This window comes from Canis aureus, chromosome 2 (assembly GCF_053574225.1).
Source record: "Canis aureus isolate CA01 chromosome 2, VMU_Caureus_v.1.0, whole genome shotgun sequence".
Taxonomy (NCBI): Eukaryota; Metazoa; Chordata; class Mammalia; order Carnivora; family Canidae; genus Canis; species Canis aureus.
In genome coordinates, this window is record NC_135612.1 from 30013651 (window position 1) to 30035837 (window position 22187).

The 22187-nt window shown below is 34.8% G+C and overlaps 1 protein-coding gene across 3 annotated transcripts in view; it reads right to left on the reverse strand.

The window, feature by feature from the left end:
* The window catches only part of AGGF1 (angiogenic factor with G-patch and FHA domains 1), a 47399-nt gene that overhangs the window by 20060 nt on the left and 5152 nt on the right, over positions 1-22187 (reverse strand). For 2 of the 3 annotated variants that reach the window (XM_077867527.1, XM_077867517.1), the window contains exons 5-11: positions 19657-19845; positions 14762-15092; positions 12956-13070; positions 11944-11995; positions 6670-6771; positions 5619-5784; positions 3497-3579 (exon numbers count right to left, since the gene is read on the reverse strand). In XM_077867527.1, coding sequence (XP_077723653.1) covers positions 3497-3579; positions 5619-5784; positions 6670-6771; positions 11944-11995; positions 12956-13070; positions 14762-15092; positions 19657-19845 — 1038 coding nt within the window. The remainder of the gene's footprint in view (positions 1-3496; positions 3580-5618; positions 5785-6669; positions 6772-11943; positions 11996-12955; positions 13071-14761; positions 15093-19656; positions 19846-22187) is intronic. The other variant, XM_077867538.1, reaches the window with a different exon arrangement.

Consider the following 22187-nt stretch of genomic DNA (forward strand, 5'->3'; position numbering starts at 1 on the left):
TTGTAAACATCTATGAAACCATCACCACAATCAAGACAGTAAATATATGCATCTCCCACAAAAGTATCTTCATCCTTCTTTGTAATCCATCCCTACAGAGCCGAACTTACATCCTTCCTCTCTGGTACCCAGGCTACCCACTAATCTTTCTGTCACAATATATTAGTTTCCTCTCCTAGACTTTGATGTAAATGGATGTATACAATGCATACTCTTGATGTATGGCTTCTCTCAGCATAAGTATTTTGAGGTTTACCCATATTCCAACCTGTATCATTATCCATGTTCCAACCTGTATCAATAGCTCATGCTTTTTCTATGCTAAAGAGTATTTGACCATATAGATTTACCATAATTTGTTTATCCATTCATGATAGATACGTGAGTTTTTTCCTATTTCTGGTTACTAGAAAAAAAGCTGTTAATACCATAATGAAATATCACTTTCACACCGATGAGAGCAGGTAGTATGCAAAAGACAAGAATAAACAAGTGTTGGTAAGGATGTGGAGAAAAGTGGATCCTTGGGTACTGTTGGTGAGAACGTAAATTAGTGCAACTACATGGAAAACAGAATGGAGGTTCCTCAAAAACTTAAAAAAGAAAATACCACAGGATCCAGGAATTCCACTACTGTGTGTATTTGCCCAAAGAAAATGAAAACACTAATTTGAAAAGATATATGCACTCCTATGTTTACCAGAGCATTATTTACAATAGCTCAGATATGGAAGCAGCCCTTGTGTCCATCAAGAGATGAATGGATAAAGATGTGGTGTGCACACGTACAACGGATTATTACTCAGTGATAAAAAATAATGAGATCTTGCCCTTTGTGAGAACATGGATGGACCAAGAGTTAGTATGCTAATTGAAATTAAGTCAGACAGAAAAATGCAATGTAACTTCACTTGTATATATAGAATCTGAAAAACAAAACAAACAAAAATTAGAAACAGACTTATGAATACAGAAAACAAGGTGGTAGCTGTTAAAGGGGTGGAGAGGTGGAGGGTGGACAAAATAGGTGAAGGAGGTACAAACTTACAGTCATAAAATAAGTCACAGATAAAAACTATAGCATAGGGAATATAGTCTATAATATTTTAATAACATTATATGGTGACAGACTTATTGTAAGGATCATGTAATGTATAGAATTATCAAATCACTAAATCACTATGCTTTCCATCTGAAACTGATGTAACATTGTATGGTAACTACATTTTGATCACAAAAAATAAAATTTTTAAAAAAAGGTTTTCCAAAGAAAGAAAAAAGCTGTCACGAACATTTGTTTATAAGTCTTCATATGAACATATGGTTTCATTTCTCTTGTGTAAATACCTTGGCGTAGAAAGGTGAATCACATGGCAGGCATACATTTAACTTTTAAGGAAACTACTATTTTCCCAAGCAATTGCACCACTTTACATTCTCACCAAAAGTATATGAGAATTCTAATTCCTTCACATGCCTACCAACACTTGACAGGGATTGTCTTTTTACCTAGTTCTAATTTGCAATTCCCTGGTAATACTGGACATCTTTTCATGTGTTTAGCTTCCATCTGTACAGCTGCATTGGTGAAGTGTCTATTCAAATCTTTTGTTCACTTTTAAATTATTTTCTTATTAATGGACAGAAGACATGAATAGACATTTTTCCAAAACAGAAATCCAGATGGCTAACAGACACATGAAAAGATGCTCAACATCACTTATCGTCAGGGAACTACAAATCAAAACAATGAGATACCACCTCCCACCTGTGCAAACAACTAAAATTAATACAGGAAACAACAGATGTTGGTGAGGATGTACAGAAAAGGGAAACCCTCTAACACTGTTGGTGGGAATGCAAACTGGTGCAGCCACTCTGGAAAATGGTATAGAGATTCCTCAAAAAGTTAAAAATAGAACTACCTTATGACCCAGCAATTGCACTACTAGGTATTTACCCAAAGGATACAAAAATACAGATTCGAAAGGATACATGTACCCTCAATGTTTATAGCAGCATTACCAACAATAGTCGAACTATGAAAAGAGCCCAAGTATCCATCAACAGATGAATGGATAAAGAAGAGGTGGTAGATATATACAATGGAGTATTACTAAGCCGTCAAAAATAATGAAATCTTCCCATTTGCAGTGACGTGAATGGAACTAGAGTATATTATGCTAAGTGAACTCAGATAAAGATAAAAATACCATATGATTTCACTTATGTGGAATTTATGAAGCAGATGACTATATGGAAAGGAAGAAAAGACAGAAGTAAACCATATGAGGCTCAACAACAGAACAAATGGAGGGCTGAGAGAGGGAGGTGGATAAGCAATGGGTTAAACAGGTATTGGGTATTAAGGAGGACACTTAGGACAAGCACTAGGTGTTATACCAGGTTAATCACTAAATTCTACTCCTGAAACCATTATTACACCATATGTTAACTAGAATTTAAATAAAATTCTGAAAAATAAGAAATGAATAAATAAATAAAAATAAATTGCTTCCTTAATGAGTTTTGTGATTTCTTTATAAAGTCCAGATATAAGATCTATGATTTTTGTCAGATACAGGATTTATAAATATTTTTCCAAGTCTGTGGCTTATCTTTTCATTCTCTTTTTAAGTAGGTTCTATGCTCAGTGTAGAGCCCAATGAGGGGCTTGAACTCACCACCCTGATCAAGACCTGAGCTGAGATTGAAAGTAGGATGCTCAACCAACTGAGCCACTCAGGCGCCCCACATCTTTTCATTCTCTTAATAGTGTCCTTGGAAGAACAGAAGTTTTGGAGGAAGTGTTATTTATTACCTTGCTCTTTTATGGATTCTGCTTTGGTATTTGATATCTTTAAAAAACAACCTGTATCTAACTTTTTTAAAAAGGTTTGCTTCTAGAAACTTTATGAAGTTTTAAATTTATATTTATGATCCATTTTGAGTTCATTTTTATACATGTTACAAGGTATAGATCAAAGTTCTTTTGTTTGTTTTTGCATATGGCTGTCCAAATGTTCCAGCACTCTTTGTTGGAAAAGGCCATCCTTTCTCCACCAAATTGCCTCTACATCTTTGTTGAAAGCCATATACATATTACCCCTCCCTTACATCTATGTATTTATCTGTGCAATCTATTTCTCAACTCATTATTTTGTTCTCCTGACCTATTCATCTTTATGCCAATACTATACTGTCTTAATGTGGTTTATAAGTTTTGTCTTCCAAAAATGTTCTTCAATGGTACCATTTTAATCCACGTTTTTTAAAAACCAGAAATGACTATTTGAATATTGGGTATTATTATTTTTCTATTCCACCCTCAACAGTTATTGAGGTAAATAGTAACCAACTAACAAAAATTACATAAATCTCAAAATCATTCTGAATAACTTATTTTTATATATCAAATGGACTATACAGATTAAAGACATTTTTACTCAAAACCAGAGGCACAATTAACACATGTAACAATATTTAACACTCTTACCTGCAAACCATATTTTACTCGTATTTTCTTTAATTCTTTTCTCCTTTCCAACTCTTTTTCCTCCTTACTTAGTGCTGGACCAACTAAGGAAAAAGTGAGTTTGTTTAAAAAAAAATAAAAACACTAAGTCTGGACAGATATTATATAGAATACTATAATTTAATAATAATAAATTAATACTATTCCATCTGCATATTAACTAAAAGTCCAAATAAATATTACTATAAAAGAATCTTTGGTTGTGGTTATGTCTTTTTTTTTTAAGATTTTATATATTCATTCATGAGAGACAGAGAGAGAGAGAGAGAGAGAGAGGGAGGTAGAGACACAGGCAGAGGGAGAAGCAGGCTCCATGCAGGGAGCCCGACATGGGACATGGGACTCGATCCCGGGACCCCAGGATCCCGCCCCAAGCCGAAGGCAGGTGCCAAACCATTGAGCCACCCAGGTATCCCCATTGTCCTTTCAATATTCTGGTAACTAAATCTACTTGGAAAGTAAACCAAAACCTGAAGATAATAGGAATGTTACTGTATAGATAACAAAAGAACACTGAACATCTTAATTTTCTGATATATTATAGCAGAATTTCAAACGCAGAAATATCGCTAATTTTCCAAAGGAATACAGGCATATAAAGATCACTGAATCCAAGATTCACATTACTTTGTAATGTGCCATACTCATTTTCATAATCTAGTATGAGAAAACAAAAAATATAAAATGAACACGTATAGTCGGTATTTGAGGGGAAAATTTGATGTGAAAAAAATTACTTCTTACTGGTGCAAAGTATCTATTTAAAATTTAAAAGCCTCTAAAAAAAATAAAATAAAATAAAATAAAATTTAAAAGCCTTTGATGAGTGGATTTAAGCAAGATAGCAACCTCTTACGGTGTTATTATAGAAAATAATGGCAAAAAAAAAAAAAAAAAGAAAAGAAAAGAATGGCATATATACAGATGATACATCAATGAAACTATCAGGTAAGGGGTGCCTGGGTGGCTCAGTCAGTTGTGTCTGCCTTCAGCTCAGGTCATGATCCCAGGGTCCTGTGATCAAATTCCACACCCGACTCCCTGCTCAGAAGGGAGTCTGCTTCTCCCTCTCTCTCTACCCTTCTCCCCTGCTTGTGTTCTCTCTCTCAAATAAATAAATAAAAATCTTGAAGAAGAAAAGAAGAAAAAACTGTAAGAAGGAAAGCAAACATATTGGGGCACCTGGATGGCATCTGCCTTCAGCTCAGGTCATAATCCCAGGGTCCTGGGATCAAGACCCACATTAGACTCCCTGTTCAGCGAGGAGTCTGCTTCTCCCTCTTCTGCCCACCCACTGCTCAGGCTCGCTCGCTCACTCGCTCTCAAATAAGTAAAATCATAAAAAAGAAAGAAAGAAAGAGGGCCTACATGGCTCAGTCGGTTAAGTGTCTGCCTTCAGCTCAGGTGGTGATCCCAGGTTCCTGGGATAGGGTCCTGTGCCAGGCTCCCTACTCAGCGAGGAACCTCCCTCTCCTTCCTGAGTTTGCTCTCTCTCACTGTCTGTCTCTCCCTCTTAAATAACATCTTAAAAAAAAAAAAGGAAGAAAGATAACAAACATATCAACCAATAACTTTTAACACCCTGGCCTATTATTTTCTACACTATTATGTGACAGAGTTTAACTATGGATGACTTTTTCATATCCATAAATAGAAGTCAAAAGGAAACCAATCTTTACTATAATGATGTCACAATTACCCTTTTGAAGGACACTTAGTTATCACAGCAGTGCTGCTTTCAAAGCCTATTAAAATGTATTAGCAAAAATAGCTAATGATTACGAGTCAGAGAACAATCTAATACTATAATAGCACAACTAAATTATTACACAGAAAAATCAACTAAAACAATAATCTACTAGCTTAAAAAAAATGAACTAAAATCATCGACTAGCCTAGGATTCAGATTTCAAATATGTGTCATTTCTTAGTCTCACCTGATAATATTTACTGAAACATAAATATATCTCAATAGAGTATTATATTAATTAGATATGAAGCTGGTAGCTGATACTTTTTTAGAACACTCCAGTGAATTAAACAGAAAAGTTAGCATGCCTACATATAACAATGTTTCACATACCAAAACATTCATCTTTCTTATCAAGACGAAGGTGAGCTCGCACTTGTCCTGGTTCACAGCCATCACAGGTATCACTGCCAGGGTGGATGTGAAAAGACAGTACAGTCTCTCCAATTTTCACTTCATCACCATGCTCAAGTACATAAGGGTCACATTTAGTTTTAGGCTAAAGGAAAAAATTACAAAACAGAAATCCAAGAGAGTTACATAAGATTATTTTACATCTACCATAAGTAATGTCTGATTAAAATAAATACATATTTAGGATGGTTCTCAATGAGATAGACACACATATACACACACACAGCACACATTTCCACAACTTGAGGATGAAATAATGTTCAACCAGTGGAGAAGATACCTGAACTGAGCAACTTCTTTTATATTATCAAAACCCGCTAATCTCATCTCCATGCGTAATCCTAGAGAAATACCCAACCCAAACGTCAAACAATCTATTACCAAAATGAATAACCATTACAGTCAAAAAGATAAAGTGTTAAGGGGTTAAGTGCGTATTTCCCTTTTTTTCCTCCTTTTCTCTGATAATTCAGTTTTATTTCACTTTTTATTCTTACAGACTAAGGCCTCCCCCACTCCCTTCCATATATTTTCTTCCATGTATTATGTGCTAATAATAAGCACCTTGGTGTATGTTAGTGATACAAGTTAACTGGATAGAAAAAACCTCTGTCTTCAAGAAGTACTCAGTTTAGCAACATTTCCATTAAACAGATTTTTTTAAAAATACAAAAAAAGAAGTGCCCTTAAAGTTACACTAACAATATTTACTCTGAATAGCTTTAAGACGCATTTATTTCTAAAACAAGGTATAGATACATAATTAGAAAATAAAACTCAAGAGTTAAGTATCCACTTACTATATACTTTTTTCAGCCCTTTCTGGGAATTCCTTTCCATGTAATACATTTGGGCTTAAATAGTAATCTGAATCAAATGATATGTATAACTATAGCCTTCAGGATTAAAAATTTCAGTTCATTTTTTAAAACTTATGTGTAAATAATTAATTTAATATATATACACTTACCTGAAGAATCTGTTTTCCATTAACAATTGTACCATTTTGACTACCTTGATCCACAAGGACATAACTTTGTAATTCATGGTCAAAATAAATTTCTGCATGAAACTTAAAAAAAAAATTGAGGTAATTAAAAGTATAATACTTTTTATTTTTAAACCACAGATAACTTCTCTCTCATAGAATATGATAGACTTAAGTCTCTGATAAAAAAGATAAAATAGTAAAAATTGAATTAAGTAAGCTCTACACCCAATGTGGGGTTTGAACTCATGACACCTCAAGATCAACAGTTTAAGCTCTACCAACTTTAGCCAGCCAGGTACCCCCAAATTTTACTATTTTTAATATTTTTTTTTTTTACTGAATACAAAAGTATTACAATGCCTCTGGTAGAAATGTGAAGGCTACAGAAGAAAAAGTCACCTATAATTCCACCCACTACTGCTTTTAATAATTTAGTGTCTCCTATTTTCTACTTTTATAATATAATTGAGATTATACTATATAAACAATTTGAAATTATTTTTTCAGCTAATAAAAGTATTGATCTTTATCATTTAAAATTCTTAACACAGAAAGTGATTTCAAACATTCAGGATGAACTTTTTTTTTTAAAACATTCTATTTTTTGGGATCCCTGGGTGGCGCAGCGGTTTGGCGCCTGACTTTGGCCCAGGGCGTGATCCTGGAGACCCAGGATCGAATCCCACATCGGGCTCCCAGTGCATGGAGCCTGCTTCTCCCTCTGCCTGTGTCTCTGCCTCTCTCCCTCTCTCTCTCTGTGACTATCATAAATAAATAAAAAATAAAAAAATAAAAATAAATAAAACATTCTATTTTTTAAAATAATCTCTATACTTAACATGAGGGTCAAACTCACAACCCCGAGATCAAGAGTCATGTGCTTTACTGACTGTGAGCCAGCCAGGTGCCCCCTCAGGGTGAACCTCTCAGAGCAGTTTTCCAGATTTTCAACACTCAGGACTAATCATTCCCTCCTTGCTCCACAGTACTTTGTTTACGTAACAATTACACTATACAAAGTTACTTCATCTGTGATAGTCGTCGTATGGCTCACAATTACTGCTTCTATTACATTTTTGCTTATTATTCAGTACATAATACAGAGCCTCACATATAATGGGCATATATACTCAGTACATGTCTATCTGATTGGATAAAGAACTGCAGACATGTAATTTGCAATTTCATAATACACTGCTGTAGGAATGTAAAACTGCATACCTGCTTTAGAAGGGTATAGCAGTTCCTCAAAAGTTTAGAAAGAATTACCGTAGGACCCAACAATTCTACTTTTAGGTATATATTGAGAGTAATGAAAACATACACTCAAAAACTTGTATGTGAACGTTCATAACAGCATTATTCTTCGTAGCCGAAGAGTAGAAACAATTCAAATGACAACCGATCAATAAACAAAATGTAGTATATCCATATGCTGGTGTTATTATTTGACAATAAAAAGAAATGAATGAACCTTGAAGACATATTAGGTGAAAAAGCGAAGTAAAAACAAATACATTTTATGCGATTCCATTTCCATGACATGCAGAACAAGCAAATCCACAGAAGTAGAAAGGATACTGTGGTCACCTAGGGCTATGGAAGTTGAAAGGAAAAGGGGAGTGACTATTACTATGTTTCTTCTAACTGTGATGAATATGTTCTGAAATGGATTGTGATAATGGCTACACAATTCTAAATACACGAAAAACCTTTGAATTATACACTTTCTTTTTTTTTTTTTTTTTGAATTATACACTTTCAATGCATAAATTGTATATGGGATGTGGACTATATCTCAATGAAGTTGTTCTTAAAATTTTTCATAAATAAACTTATTTTAAAGTGTTCCAAACACACAAAAGAATATACTGAACTGGTCTACCCATGACCCAGTGTTAGTAAATTTTGCTATATTTGCCTCAGATATTTATTTATTTGATTTATTTATTTGACAGAGTTTAAACAGGTGAAGGGCAAAAGGAGAGGGAGAGAGAATCCCCAGCAAATTCCATGCTGAATGTGGAGTCCAACATGGGGCCCAACCTCAGGACCCTGAGATCATGACCTAAGCTGAAATCAAGAGTCAGACACTTAACCAACTGAGCCATCCAGGCTCCCTTGTGTCAAATATTTGAAAGAAAAATTATTCATGCATGTTTAATTCATGCTATCCATACCACACCCTTTTCAAAGGGTTGATATTTAATTATGATGCATCTCTTTATTACTTTCAGCCCATATGTATGCATCCATAAACAATTCACGTTTATTTTACTTGGTTTAGAACTTGACATAAATGGGAATTACAATATATGAATATTTTCTTGAGATGTAATTTATATACAGAAAATTCACAGGACTTAAATTTATAGTTTGATAAGTTCTGACAATCATGTGCTACTGTATGTATTTCTTTTATTTAGCTTCTTTGGCTTAATATTAATATTGTGAGGTATATCCAGTTGTGTACAGTTTTGCCATTCTACTGAATGGTAAATCCACTGTACAGATTCTTCTACATATTTTTCTTCTGATGAACATTCAGAAAACCAAAAAGACAACCTTTTTTTTTTTTTTTAAGATTTTATTTGTTTATTCATGAGAGACAGAGAGAGGCAGAGACACAGGCACATGGAGAAGCAGGCTCTCCACAGATAGCCAGATGTAGGAGTCAATCCCAGGACCACAAACTGAGCCAAAGGTAGACACTCAACCACTGAGCCACCTTTTAAGATGTTTCTTTCAACATTCTTATACATTCAACCTTCTTGTAGACAATGCAAGGGTTCTTTGGGGGTATATTCTTAAGAATGAAAGTGCTAACTCATAGTATGTGCAAATCTTAAACTTTATTAGATAGTGTTGTATTGTTTTCCAAAGTGGTTGTACCAATTTATATTCCCAAAAGCAATCTATAAGAATTCTTGTTGCTCTATATAGCCTTAAACAACATTCGGTATTATCAGGATCTTCAGTTTTTGTAAGCATAACTTGTGTGAAATTAAATCTCATTATCGTGATTTTAATTGGCATTTCCCCAATTACTACAAAGACTGAAACCTTTCCTTATATTTATTAGCCACATGGATTTCCTCTTCTGTAAATTCTCTTTATGTTCTTTGTACATTTCTTTCAATTGGGTTCTTTAGAATAACAATATCAAAGCATTTTATTTAAATGAAACGATTTGTTTCAAGTCTTTTGACTTGAAACCTTATTCCATAGAACTGTTCTAAATTATGCTCTTAACAGTGATATTTAATAAATATGACAAATGAAAACTGACATCTTGACTTCATTTGTATTTCTTAAAATTTTTAGAAAGACTGAATGGTTTTCATATAGTAATGATATCCTCTGCATTGTGAATTATTTGTCCTTTGCTTACTTACCTCTCAGTGTCACAGTGAAGTCTGAAAAAATGAATTTGTATGAGATTTTAGAACTTAAAAGATATATATTTTGTCATATTTGTCTTACTGTCATAGTCTGCCTTTTTTATTAAGTAAACTCTACCTCCAACATGGAACTCAAACTCACATCAAGATCAAGGGTTCCATATTCTACTGACTGAGCCAGCAGGTGTCCCACATAGTTTTCCTTTTAAATTTGTTTAACATAACAAGAACTTCAAACTTAAATTATTCAAAATTATCTTGTCTTCTGTTATTTTTTTCCATTTTTTTTTAAACTTAGAAGGTATTTCCCTATCCAGAGATAGGAGATTCTATTTTCCCTTAATAGTAATATAAAGTATCTGGGATTTTTTTATTTAATTTTTTTCATCTACCTGAATATGTGATATATTATCAAACTGATATCACACAGTAACAAACCATTTACCCCAGCACTGAATACCTTAGTCTAAAAGAAAGATCAGTGGCAGCCCTGGTGGCTTTGCGGTTTGGCGCCACCTTCGGCCCAGGGCATGATCCTGGAGACCCAGGATCGAGTCCCACATCGGGCTCCCTGCATGGAGCCTGCTTCTCCCTCTGCCTGTGTGTCTCTGCCTCTCTCTCTCTCTATGTCTCTCATGAATAAATAAAATCTTAAAAAAAAAAAACAAAAAACAAAAGATCAAGCAGAAATGCCACCACAAAACTACCTATATTTTAGACGGAACTGCTATTTAAATAATAGCCGGGATCGGGGGGTGGGGGTGGCGAGACACCTGAGTGGTTCAGTCGGTTAAGCATCTGCCTTTGGCTCAGGTCATGATTCCAGGGTCCTGGGATGGAGCCCCATGTCTGGAAACATGCGCAGCAGGGAATCTCCTTCTTCTTCTCCCTCTATCCTTTTCCCCTGCTCATGTGTGCACTCTCTAGCTCTCTCTCAAACACATAAATAAAATCTTAAATAAATAAATCACAGAGTGGATTTTCTTTGGAGGCAGAAGAATCAAAGGTCATAGTAAAGTAAAAAAGCAAGATAATTTGGTCCATTAGGATTATGAAAAGTTCCTCCCTTCTGAATGAGTTGAGACAAAGTAAAAATAAGTGGACTTTCAAACTATAATGGAAAACAAATTTCATCCCCAAAAGACAAAAATCACATAAAATATATACTTTAGATCCATATTAGTCTATTAAATAGAAACAAAATGTGGATGATGAAAGGTCAGAAAAAGAGAAAGATAGCCACCGAAAAGAGAGGTAGAAAAGTACAGAAAATACAGTAAAAAAAAGATAAATAGCAAGTATAAAGAATCTCAGTAGCAAAATCTTGTTTTCTACTGGTAACTAAAGTTGCAACTCTGCTCTTACGGTTTGTTTTAAAAACCCAAGTATTCTTTTCCCTGAAACCATTAGAGAAGCAATTAAGAAAAGCTATAAATGGAGATTCTTGGGTGGTGGACACATGGTTTTTGAGTTGTAAAATACTCTGGACTCAACAGTAACCATCTAATAAAATAGCCTGAACCCCGGTGTTGATTCATTTTTGAACTGCCACATCAAGCACATTTGTTTTACTCAATAAATATTTGTTAAATGGGTATTACTTTAATACTTAATCCACATTTCCATTCCTGCTCCAGACTGTTAAAAATTAAATATCATTTCGTTTACTCAAATTTTGATAAAGAATTATTCTCCCAAGCAATGGAATAAACAAATCTGAATTGTTTTCATTTCCTTACTACCTGGACTATTAAACTTTGTAATAAATGAAAAAGTCCCTAAGCTTTCTGTTATAATATGAGTTTATAAAATCCTATCTAGGGTGTTATATTTGAGGAATCAAAGATCTTACCTTACTAACACCAACTTCAGGGATTCGGAGAGTATGCTCCATATCTTTTTCTCTGCAGAGTTAAGTAAATTGTCTTTAATAATTTTTGAACCATATATAGATTAAGCACTCACAGTTAACACAGAAATGATATTAAGATTTTGTCATTGTTTTAAAAGATAATGTTAAAATGCAAGTCCCTCTATCACCCTAAGTCGTTTCCTTAATCCTACTCTAAATGTCCTGTTTGAAAGAAGTCCCAGGATTACTTTTAATTTTGTATACATTTACTCGAGGTTAATAATAAACATCCAAGGGTGCCTGGGTAACTCAGGCAGTTAAGAGTCCAACTCTTGGTTTCCATGATCTCAGGGTCATGAGATTAAGCCCTGAGTCAGGCTCCACACTCAATAAAGAGTCTGCTTGAGATTCTCTCCCTCTGCCCCTCCCCCTACTCATATGCTGTCTCTCTCTCTCTAAATAAAAACCTTTATTAAAAAAAATAACATTAAACATCCAGTGAGATAGCATATCCTTTGTACTAACATCTATCATTTATTCCAGATCTGTTGACTACATTCCCACTTCCATTACTACATGTAAAAGGACCATACTATTCTCCAAGAATTTAAAGCTAAGATATTAAATAGAATATGATTTAAGGATAAATTTTCTTTCCCATTGGGAAGTAATGAAATTATCCTACTCATGATTAAAACCTACCTTTCTACCAAGCTGGTTATGAGTTACAAAGGGGTAAAAGAAACAGAGGATGGGGATTAAATACTCGACAAACACTAGATTTAACTAATTTAAACCTTCAAAGGGCAATTCAAAAAGTAAGAAAATGACAAAATCTCTGTGACAAAGACAAGCCTCAACAATATTTTCTGAGTAGGAGAAAGAAGAACATGGATGTCATTCAGTGTCTGCCTATTCAACAAATACCATGCACATTTTATGATAACTGCTTGAAGAATATATAATCCACTGGAATAAGATAAATACACATAGTAATACTAAACATTTTTACCTTCCAATTGTAGCAGGGTTTACAGCTGTAATGATAAAGAGTGATCCTGTCTGCAACACTGGTGATCTAATAACAATTACTCTAATACATGGGGGCCAAATTTTTTCCTCATCTGCTAAAGAAAAAAACGGGTAAGTATTAATTCAAAAGCTACAGAAAAAATTTCTAGACAGGAATAAAAAGCATCCATAAAATAAAATGTATTGAGGGGTGCCTAGGTGGCTCAATCGGTTTAGCACTTGACTCTTGATTTCACCTCAGGTTGTGATGTTAGGTTTGTGAGATCAAGCCCTGCATAGGGCTCCACAGTCAGCACGGAATCTGTTTGTCTCTCTTCCCCTGCTCCTCACCCATCTCCCACCGACTCTCATGCTCGCTCTCTTGCTTGCTCAAATAAAAGTCTTTAAAAAAAATTATGTATCAAAAATCTTAAATTCTTTTTGAAACAACCTTCTAAAATTCTGCTAGATGACATACATAATAAGTAAGGTTTTGGCACTTACCAATTTAGAGTGATCAAACTAAAGATATTCAGCATCTACAATTACATAATAATCAATTCTTTTTTAAGATGTTGGAATTTGAAAAGAATTCAAAGAATTTTTATATTAACTTAGAAAAACTGAGTCGCCCTTAAAAAAAAATGTGAGTGAAACGCATCACTGCATCAAGAACAAAATAAGCTCACTCAGGAGGATCCCTGGGTGGCTTAGCGGTTTGGTGCCTGCCTTTGGCCCAGGGCGCGATCCTGGAGTCCTGGGATCGAGTCCTGCGTCAGGATCCCGACATGGAGCCTGCTTCTTCCCCCTCCTGTGTCTCTGCCTCTCCCTCTCTCTCCCTTTCTGTGTCTATCATAAATAAATAAATACATAAATAAATACATAAATACATAAATAAATAAATAATAAATCTTTAAAAAAAATAAGCTCACTCATATAACCTAATATGAAAGTATGTCTTTATGACCTCAAGCTAAAAAAAATGTAAGATATGGAGCACCTGACCAGCATAGTCGGGTGAACATCCAACTCGGTTTCACCTCAGGTTGCAATCTCAGGGTTGGGATATCAAGCCCTGCATCAGGCTCGACAATCAGTGAAGAATCTGCTCCAGATTTTCTCTCTCCCTTCTCCTCTGCCCCTTCCCCTACTCTTTCTTTCTCTAAAATAAATATTTTTTAAAAAATATAAGATTTACCATAATATCTATGTAGCTGAATTCATGGACTACACTTTTTATTTCTTTTAAAGATTTTATTTATTTGAGAGAGAGAGTAAGCAAGGGCAAGGTAAGTGGTAGAGAGAGATGGAAGCTCCCCTCTAAGCAAGGAGCCTGATGCAGGGCTCTCCAGGATCATGACCTGAGCCAAAGGCAGATGCTTAACCAACTGAGCCACCCAAGCACCCTCAGACTACACTTTTTAAAGGCAATTTACTTTTTCACCTCAATTACAAAAGTGGACTACAAATATCTAATCTACGAAAATAGCCTTAATAGATACTTAAGAATGTATGTAACTTGTTTTTGTTCCATTGACTAGGCCAGGCCATTCAATGCAACAGAACTTTAAGATCCAAGTACTGTTTATTCAAATCCTTCCTTCTAAAAATAACCAGAGTGATACTGGTGACCACTTTGCTGGTACTTACATAATTTTCAACAATGTCATTAAAATAATCAGTTTAAAAGTCAGTTTATTTTTAGCAGATACATTATATGAGTAAGTAACATTTTAAACTCTGTTGCTCTTTTACAATGAACAGACTGGGTTATTTACAGAAAATTAAACAATAGTTATTTACTCACCTTCATCCTCAGAATCTTCCGCAGTTACATTGTCTTCACTGGTAATGTCTTCATCGAAACTGTCCTCCGTCTGAGAGTCTGTAATTTCACCTTCTTCTGGCTCACTATCAGTCTCCATGATTTTCTCATCTTTAAATGACGTTGAATTATAAATGCTTTCATTAAGAGAAGATTCTGTAGTCTTTCCACTAACTGAAACAGTAAATTTGGGGGGACTGTTTTTGTAATGAACGTCTATTTTAGCCTTCTTCTTCATATTTGCAAAATCTTCTCCCTCATTGCAGCTTATATGTTCAACACTGGATGCTTTTTGATCCTCTGAATTCAAATCCTGGAATGATAAAGATGTAGAGGGGGGAACAGGGGAAAATATCTTAAACATGACCATCTGCTAACATTTAATGCTAAATGTTTCAACGAATTAGTGAAGACATATATACAACATTATATATGAAATATCAATAGCTATTACCTATATCTCTTCTTCTGTTCCCTTTCTTGATGACATTACCATCCACTTATCACTCAAATCAAAAATCTTTTAGTTATGTTTGACATTCCCTTAACTACCACATGGAATCCGTCACCAAGTGATACAGACTATTTTTATAGTTTATCCCAATTCTCCTTATCTATTCCCTAACTGTCCCAGTACAGGCCCTTATCACATATTGCTTGGAACATGTGATAGCCTAGATCATTTCTGTCCAATGAAAATATAATGCAAGTCATATACATATACTCCAAAATTTCCTAGTAATCATTAAAAAGGTAAAAGTAGGGATCCCTGGGTGGCGCAGCGGTTTGGCGCCTGCCTTTGGCCCAGGGCGCGATCCTGGAGACCCGGGATCGAATCCCACATCAGGCTCCCAGTGCATGGAGCCTGCTTCTCCCTCTGTCTGTGTCTCTGCCTCTCTCTCTCTCTCTCTCTGTGACTCATAAATAAAAAAAAAAAAAAAAAAAAAATTTAAAAGGTAAAAGTAGGTGAAATTCATTTTATCTACCCAGTATTTATAAATTATCATGTATTATATACAAATAAGTTAATCACTCTAAAATTATTAATGAAATACTTTATGTGGATTTTCTATACTAAGTCTTCAAAATTGAGTTTACTAGTTTATACTTACAAAACACCATATTTAGGACAAGCCTCATTTCAAGTGCTCAAGAGCCATGTGTAACTAGTAGCTGGCTACCTTACTGGATAGTGAATGCCTAGAAAATATATTTATCCTAAATTTTTTTTTTAACTTTTAACCAATAATCAAGTCAAAACACATAAAATACAAAATCAGCTTTAATTACAACAGTGATTTAAAGATCCAGATGTGGAAAAAAAATAAAAAAATAAAGATCCAGATGTGGGGCACTTGGTGGCTCAGATGACTAAGCGTCTAACTCTTGGTTTTGGCTCAGGTCATGATCTCATTGATTGTGGGATCGCGCCCCAAAGTCTGGTCCACACTCAGCACACCCTTGGCCCTCCTCCAACTTGCACTTACATGTGAGTGCGCTCTCTTAAAATAAAAAAAATAAATCTTTAAAAAAGAATAAAGATCCAGATGTACCTAATGTAGCAGAGCTACAATTTCACTAAAATTTAGTACTTTGATAGAATTGGTCTGATTATACAACAGTAGAAGGTATAGATGAATCAGTTACATCTCTTTTATTCTAAAACTCCAAATTAGGGGGCATAAGTCTTTTATTATTAATGATACATGTGTGCGGTGGCATACAGGACAAATAAATCTATTATTTTGAACTTAAAAGAATCAAGAGTTATTTTCCTTTTTCCTACGGTTTGTAACATACTCTGAATTTTCTTTCTACCTAAAGCAACACAATGAAGTGAATTAGTATGGTCTTGTCACTTTATAAAACATGAGAGCATCTTAAGCACATATTTTTAACAGCAGCATAAATTCAGTTTGGAGACTGGCTAAATACTCACAGTGTGATATATACACTCTCACCAATACAAACTCATCAAGGGCCAGAACAAGGACAATAAGCTGAAAAAATATGAGGAGCTTTAAAGTCCACTGTGAATTACAGCTAAAAATTTCCCTATCTATATATTCTTTAAAAAAAAAAAAAAAAAAGTGTGGGGGGAATACCTGGGTGGCTCAGTGGTTGAGCATCTGCCTTTGGCTCACATCGTGATCCTGGGGTCCTGGAATCACATTCCACATCAGGCTCCCCAAAGGGAGCCTGCTTCTCCTCTGCCTATCCTATGTCTCTGCCTCTCTATGTGTCTCTCATGAATAAATAGAAACTTAAAAAAAAAAGGCAGTTTCCAATCTCATATATTTTATTATAATTACTGATTATAAGACAACATATGTAGGCGGGGGGAGGGTAAAGGAGTGAAAATGCCAGAGGTGGTACTTAAAAACCATCTACCAGAATGTTAGATAAATATTAAGAGAGAAGAAAGGGGTTTATTTGTGGGCATTGAGGCATATATGCATATTTCAAGTTATTTACACCAATCTCTTTCCACATGTCTCCACTTGCAAAGACTGAGGTTCAAGAGTATCTTTAAAAAAAAAGATAAGGAAGTCTTAAATGGTCTCCCATTTCTTCACAGCTACCTTTTAGAATTTTAGGGAATTCTCAAAATCCCATCAGGATTTTTAAGTCCCTATCCTAGAGTTTGCATATTTTTGAAGAGGGATGGTAAAGATCAGCAGTCATGAGAACCTGGACTAAAATCTCACAAAACACTTTCAAATTTCATTCTCTAGTTTGTCAGAAAAAGTCATTTAAGGTCCCTATATGTTCTTTTCTATTGCTAGACAGTACTTTACAACCTATCCTTTCAAATAGTTCAACTACCAGAAACAGAAAGAAGTCATTAAAACAGAGGTCTCGAAAGCACACTGAAAAATCATTTTTAGTGTTTAATTACACTCTTTTCTATTCCAATGAAAATGAGAAATACAAACAAATCAAATACAGTAAATTCAGAAGAAACCTAATTCCATATGTGAACTTTAGTATTATACATTTTAAAAACTCTTTGACTAAGAGAAACACAGGACATGAAAATTTAAGAGTGAAGTATAAAGTACTTACAATTCACAAAATGCCAGTGTAACAAATAAGCGTCCTCTCCTGCATATAAACCACCAACCTTATCTGTTTAGGGACTACACATAAGAACAGCGGTAACATTTTTTTATATTTTCCTTCTTTATTTTTTTTAATTTTTTTTTTAATTTATTTATGATAGTCACACACAGAGAGAGAGAGAGAGAGGCAGAGACAAAGGCAGGCGCTAAACCGCTGTGCCACCCAGGGGTCCCTATTTTCCTTCTTTAAATTTAACCCTATATCATAAGCATTTTTAAAATTCTCCCAAATCTTTATAAACTACCATTTTAAGGCCTAAAGAATGCTTTTTCGATTATATATACTATCCTTCTCTTAACCAATATCTTGTAGGCCATTTGAATTCTTAATCTTATTCTGTTCTTAAAAATATTGCTATAGGGACGCCTGGGTGGCTCAGTGGTTGAGTGTCTGCCTTTGGCTCAGGGCGTGATCCTGGAGACCTGGGATCGAGTCCCACATCGGGCTCCCTGCATGGAGCTGCTTCTCCCTCTGCCTGCATCTCTGCTTCTCTCTCTCTCTGTGTCTCTGATGAGTAAATAAATAAAATCTTTAAAAAAAAAATTGCTATATAACTACACACGGGCATTTTTCTTTCTTTGGATTTTTTTAAGAGATTTTATTTATTTATTTTAGAGACAGGGCATGTATGCACACACAAGCAAGGGAAGGGGCAGAGGGAGAGGATCTCAAGTAGACTCCATGCTGAGTGCAGAGTCAACATGGGGCTCGATCTCACAACCCCAAGATCATGACCTGAGCTGAAATCAAGTTGGATGCTCAACTAAGCCACCAGATGCCCCTTTCCTTGGATTTTTAAAAAAATTACCTGAAATGAGATTTTTCAGTTAAAGAAGATGAACATGTTTACGATTATTGATACAAAGGGCCAATCTATTTTCCCGAAAGACACCAAGGGTAAGCAATGGGCTCTTGGTTTCAGATGGCGTTGTGATCTCAGGGTCATGGAATCAAGCCCTGCATCGGGCTTCCCGCTATGCAGGGAGTCTGTTTGAGGATTCACTCTTCTCCTTCTGCCTCTCCCCCTGCTCGCTCTCTCTAAAATAAATTAATAAATTATTAAAAGGCAGTGGGGGGGGGACAATCTGGGTGGCTCAGGAGTTGAGCGTCTGCTTTTGGCTCAGGTTTGTGATCCTGGGATTGAATCCCACATTTGGTTCTCCACAAGGAGCCTGCTTTTCCCTCTGCCGATGTCTCTGCCTCTCTGTCTCATGAATAAATAAATAAAATCTTAAAAAAAAAAAAAAAAGACACCAATTTCCACCTTTTTTTTTTTTTTTGAGATTTTATTTATTTGATAGGGAGGGAGAGCACAAGCAGAGGGAGCAGCAAAAAGAGGGAAATAGAGAAGTAGGCTCCCCACAAAGCAAGAAGCCCGACGTGGGGCTTGACCCCAGGATCATGATCCAAGCCAAAGGCAGGTGTTTAACTGAGCCACCCAGGTACCCTGACATCAACGTATTGATTGAGGGTCTGACTGCTCTTCTTCCAAATTATGTAACACATGAGTATTTTATCTGCCCTAAAACTACCTCCTTCAAATGTTAAGAAATTCTTTCTACTTCTACTAAGAATTTGTGAAAAAGTCCATCTTTGCCACATCTGAATGTTCCTTGGTTGACAGGTTCTGGTATCTTAACTTAATGGGTATGTCTGAAATACAGCTACTCAATGATAATTTTTGGTTTCATCAAAAACTTTGACAAATTATGGTATCATTATTAGGTATATTTTTTAAATTATGAAGACATTACCTTTTCCTCGTTTGCTAAAGAAGAATCTGGATCCTTTCTTTTCTTCTTCAATTTTTTATCCTTACTTTGTTTTGTGCCACAAGTCTGATAAGGTTGCAAATCGACTCGAGAATGAAATTGGTATCGACCACTTTCCACATCACAGTAGTAATATATTCCAGTGGAAGGATCATAATATAGTTGATTTTCCTTTCAAAGTCAAGAAAAAAGTTAAGTTCCAGTCAGATATGATAAAATAAAATTTAAAAATAAATAGAAATGTCAAATATATTCAAAAATAGTAAATGTTTCTTTCTTTTAAGAACTCTATTTTCTGAAGATAATGAGTAAAGACAGAATGAAAAATGCTTCTAAGTTTCCAAAATACTTACCATTCAATATTTGCTCTAATTTTCCTAGTATAAAAAATGAATACATTCAAATATTAACTTGAATCTCATGAAAATGCCAATATTTTGCCATTTTCATACTTAAGAGAAACAGCAATTTCATATGGTTCAACTTGATACATTAATGAAAATGGTAACAGAATACCTTTTAGAAGTCATGAAAACTAAGGCATGCATCAGAAAAAGCTGACTATATAAAAGTAATTCCAGACTCATTATCCTTATGATTACACAATAATGATTTGGTAGTATAAACACCGCCCCCCCAAACTCTCCTCTCCATGTATAAAACAAATATTTGCCTTTTAGTGCTCATGACTAAAAGCCCCGAAGAAAAATTCAAAAATAAAATTAAGTTCATAAATACATTGTATATAAAGAAATTGATAAACAACTGTCTTCATTAATTCTACTCTAAGGGGATCCCTGGGTGGCTCAGCGGTTTGGTGCCTGCTTTTGGCCCAGGGCACGATCCTGGAGTCCCGGGATCGAGTCCCGCGTCAGGGCTCCCGGCATGGAGCCTGCTTCTCCCTCTGCCTGTGTCTCTGCCTCTCTCTCTCTCTCTCTGTGACTATCATAAAAAAATAAAAAATAAAAAAAAGATAATAATAATAATAATTCTACTCTAAGTAAAGAAATAAGTGAAAGAACCATGCAAAAATGAATTTTGGCAAATTATGGATTAAAAACTAGAAAAAAGATATCTGCATTTATTTGATAATGGCCTATACTGTATAACCAAGATTTAATTCAACAGTCTTTATTTTTATTTACTTCATAAATCCATGCAGACCAGACCTGGAAAAGTTTTATGTTATACTAAGTTTAAGCAACTAAAACTGCCTGGAAAAGAGTATTTTTATGTTGATATTACTGGAATTTATTGTCTTGAATTCACTTTGCAGGTCTCTTACAAAAATATTTAGAATTCAATCTCTTCTATAACTAAAAAATTGAATGGAAGCTTTCTAATCTTTACTATTAGTGATACTAAAACTTTACAACTCAAACATGTTTAATCTCTTACCTCTTTCAGTCCAAAACACACTTTCAAAAATATAAGAAAATGATTTAATTACAATAAAATGAAAACTAGTTAAATAAGGGCAAAACAATGAAGTACCTAATTTACTGAAACATATAATCAGCAAAATATAACTAACCATTTACAGAAAAAATGTCAGGAGGAAAGCTACAGAAAGGAAGGTAGGAGAATGATGAAGACTAACATCATACACTTGTATAAACTCTGTATTTTCCTCAAAACCAATTAATAATAGCTATTCTTTGTTTTGTTTTTAAAGATTTTATTTATTTATTCATCAGAGAGAGAGAGAGAGGGGCAGAGACACAGGCAGAGGGAGAAGCAGGCTCCACAAAGGGAGCCCGACGTGGGACTCAATCCCAGGTCTCCAGGATCACACCCTGGGCTGAAGGCAGCACTAAACCGCTGAGCCACCAGGGCTGCCCGCTATTCTCTTTGGTAACAGGAGTTTAAACATTAATTTTCTGGGTATTAATTAGCATTGTCAATTAGCATACTCCTGTGAAAGAAAATCCTCTCCTTACAAGATATTTAGAGAGTATACCAAGTATAAACCAACAAGCTAATGAAATCCTTTCTCTAACTAAGGTATTTAGGATCATCATTATCTTCCCTAGATAAGTTAACAATAGTTTCAGGGACTGGAATGGTGAACATCTGCTTCACTTTTGGGTACTACATTCTGTAATTTCTGAGGACCAGATCACCTGCCTAGACCACTGAGGCTGAGGTATATAGGTATGTAAGTTCCATCATCATTGTCATCAAATCCTGAATGAAATCCAATTAAGTACCAAAAGTCAACAGTCATAACATTGGATTATATATAAATCAATAACTTTATTTTCTAGTTCTGTCCTAATCAGTGGTCCATTACATATCTTATTCCACACAAATTCCCTCGTTCTCACTGTTTTTTGTTTTTTTTTTTGTTTTTTTTAGTTCTCACTGTTAATATTTTTTAAAAGTGAAATGCTTAAAAGCCATAGAACTTTTAAACTAATAATAAACATACTATTGAGAACTCAAGAAAAAAGACTTTCTCTAGGGCTCAAATGGATTCCTAAGTACTTGAAACAATTTTTAAAAATTTCACA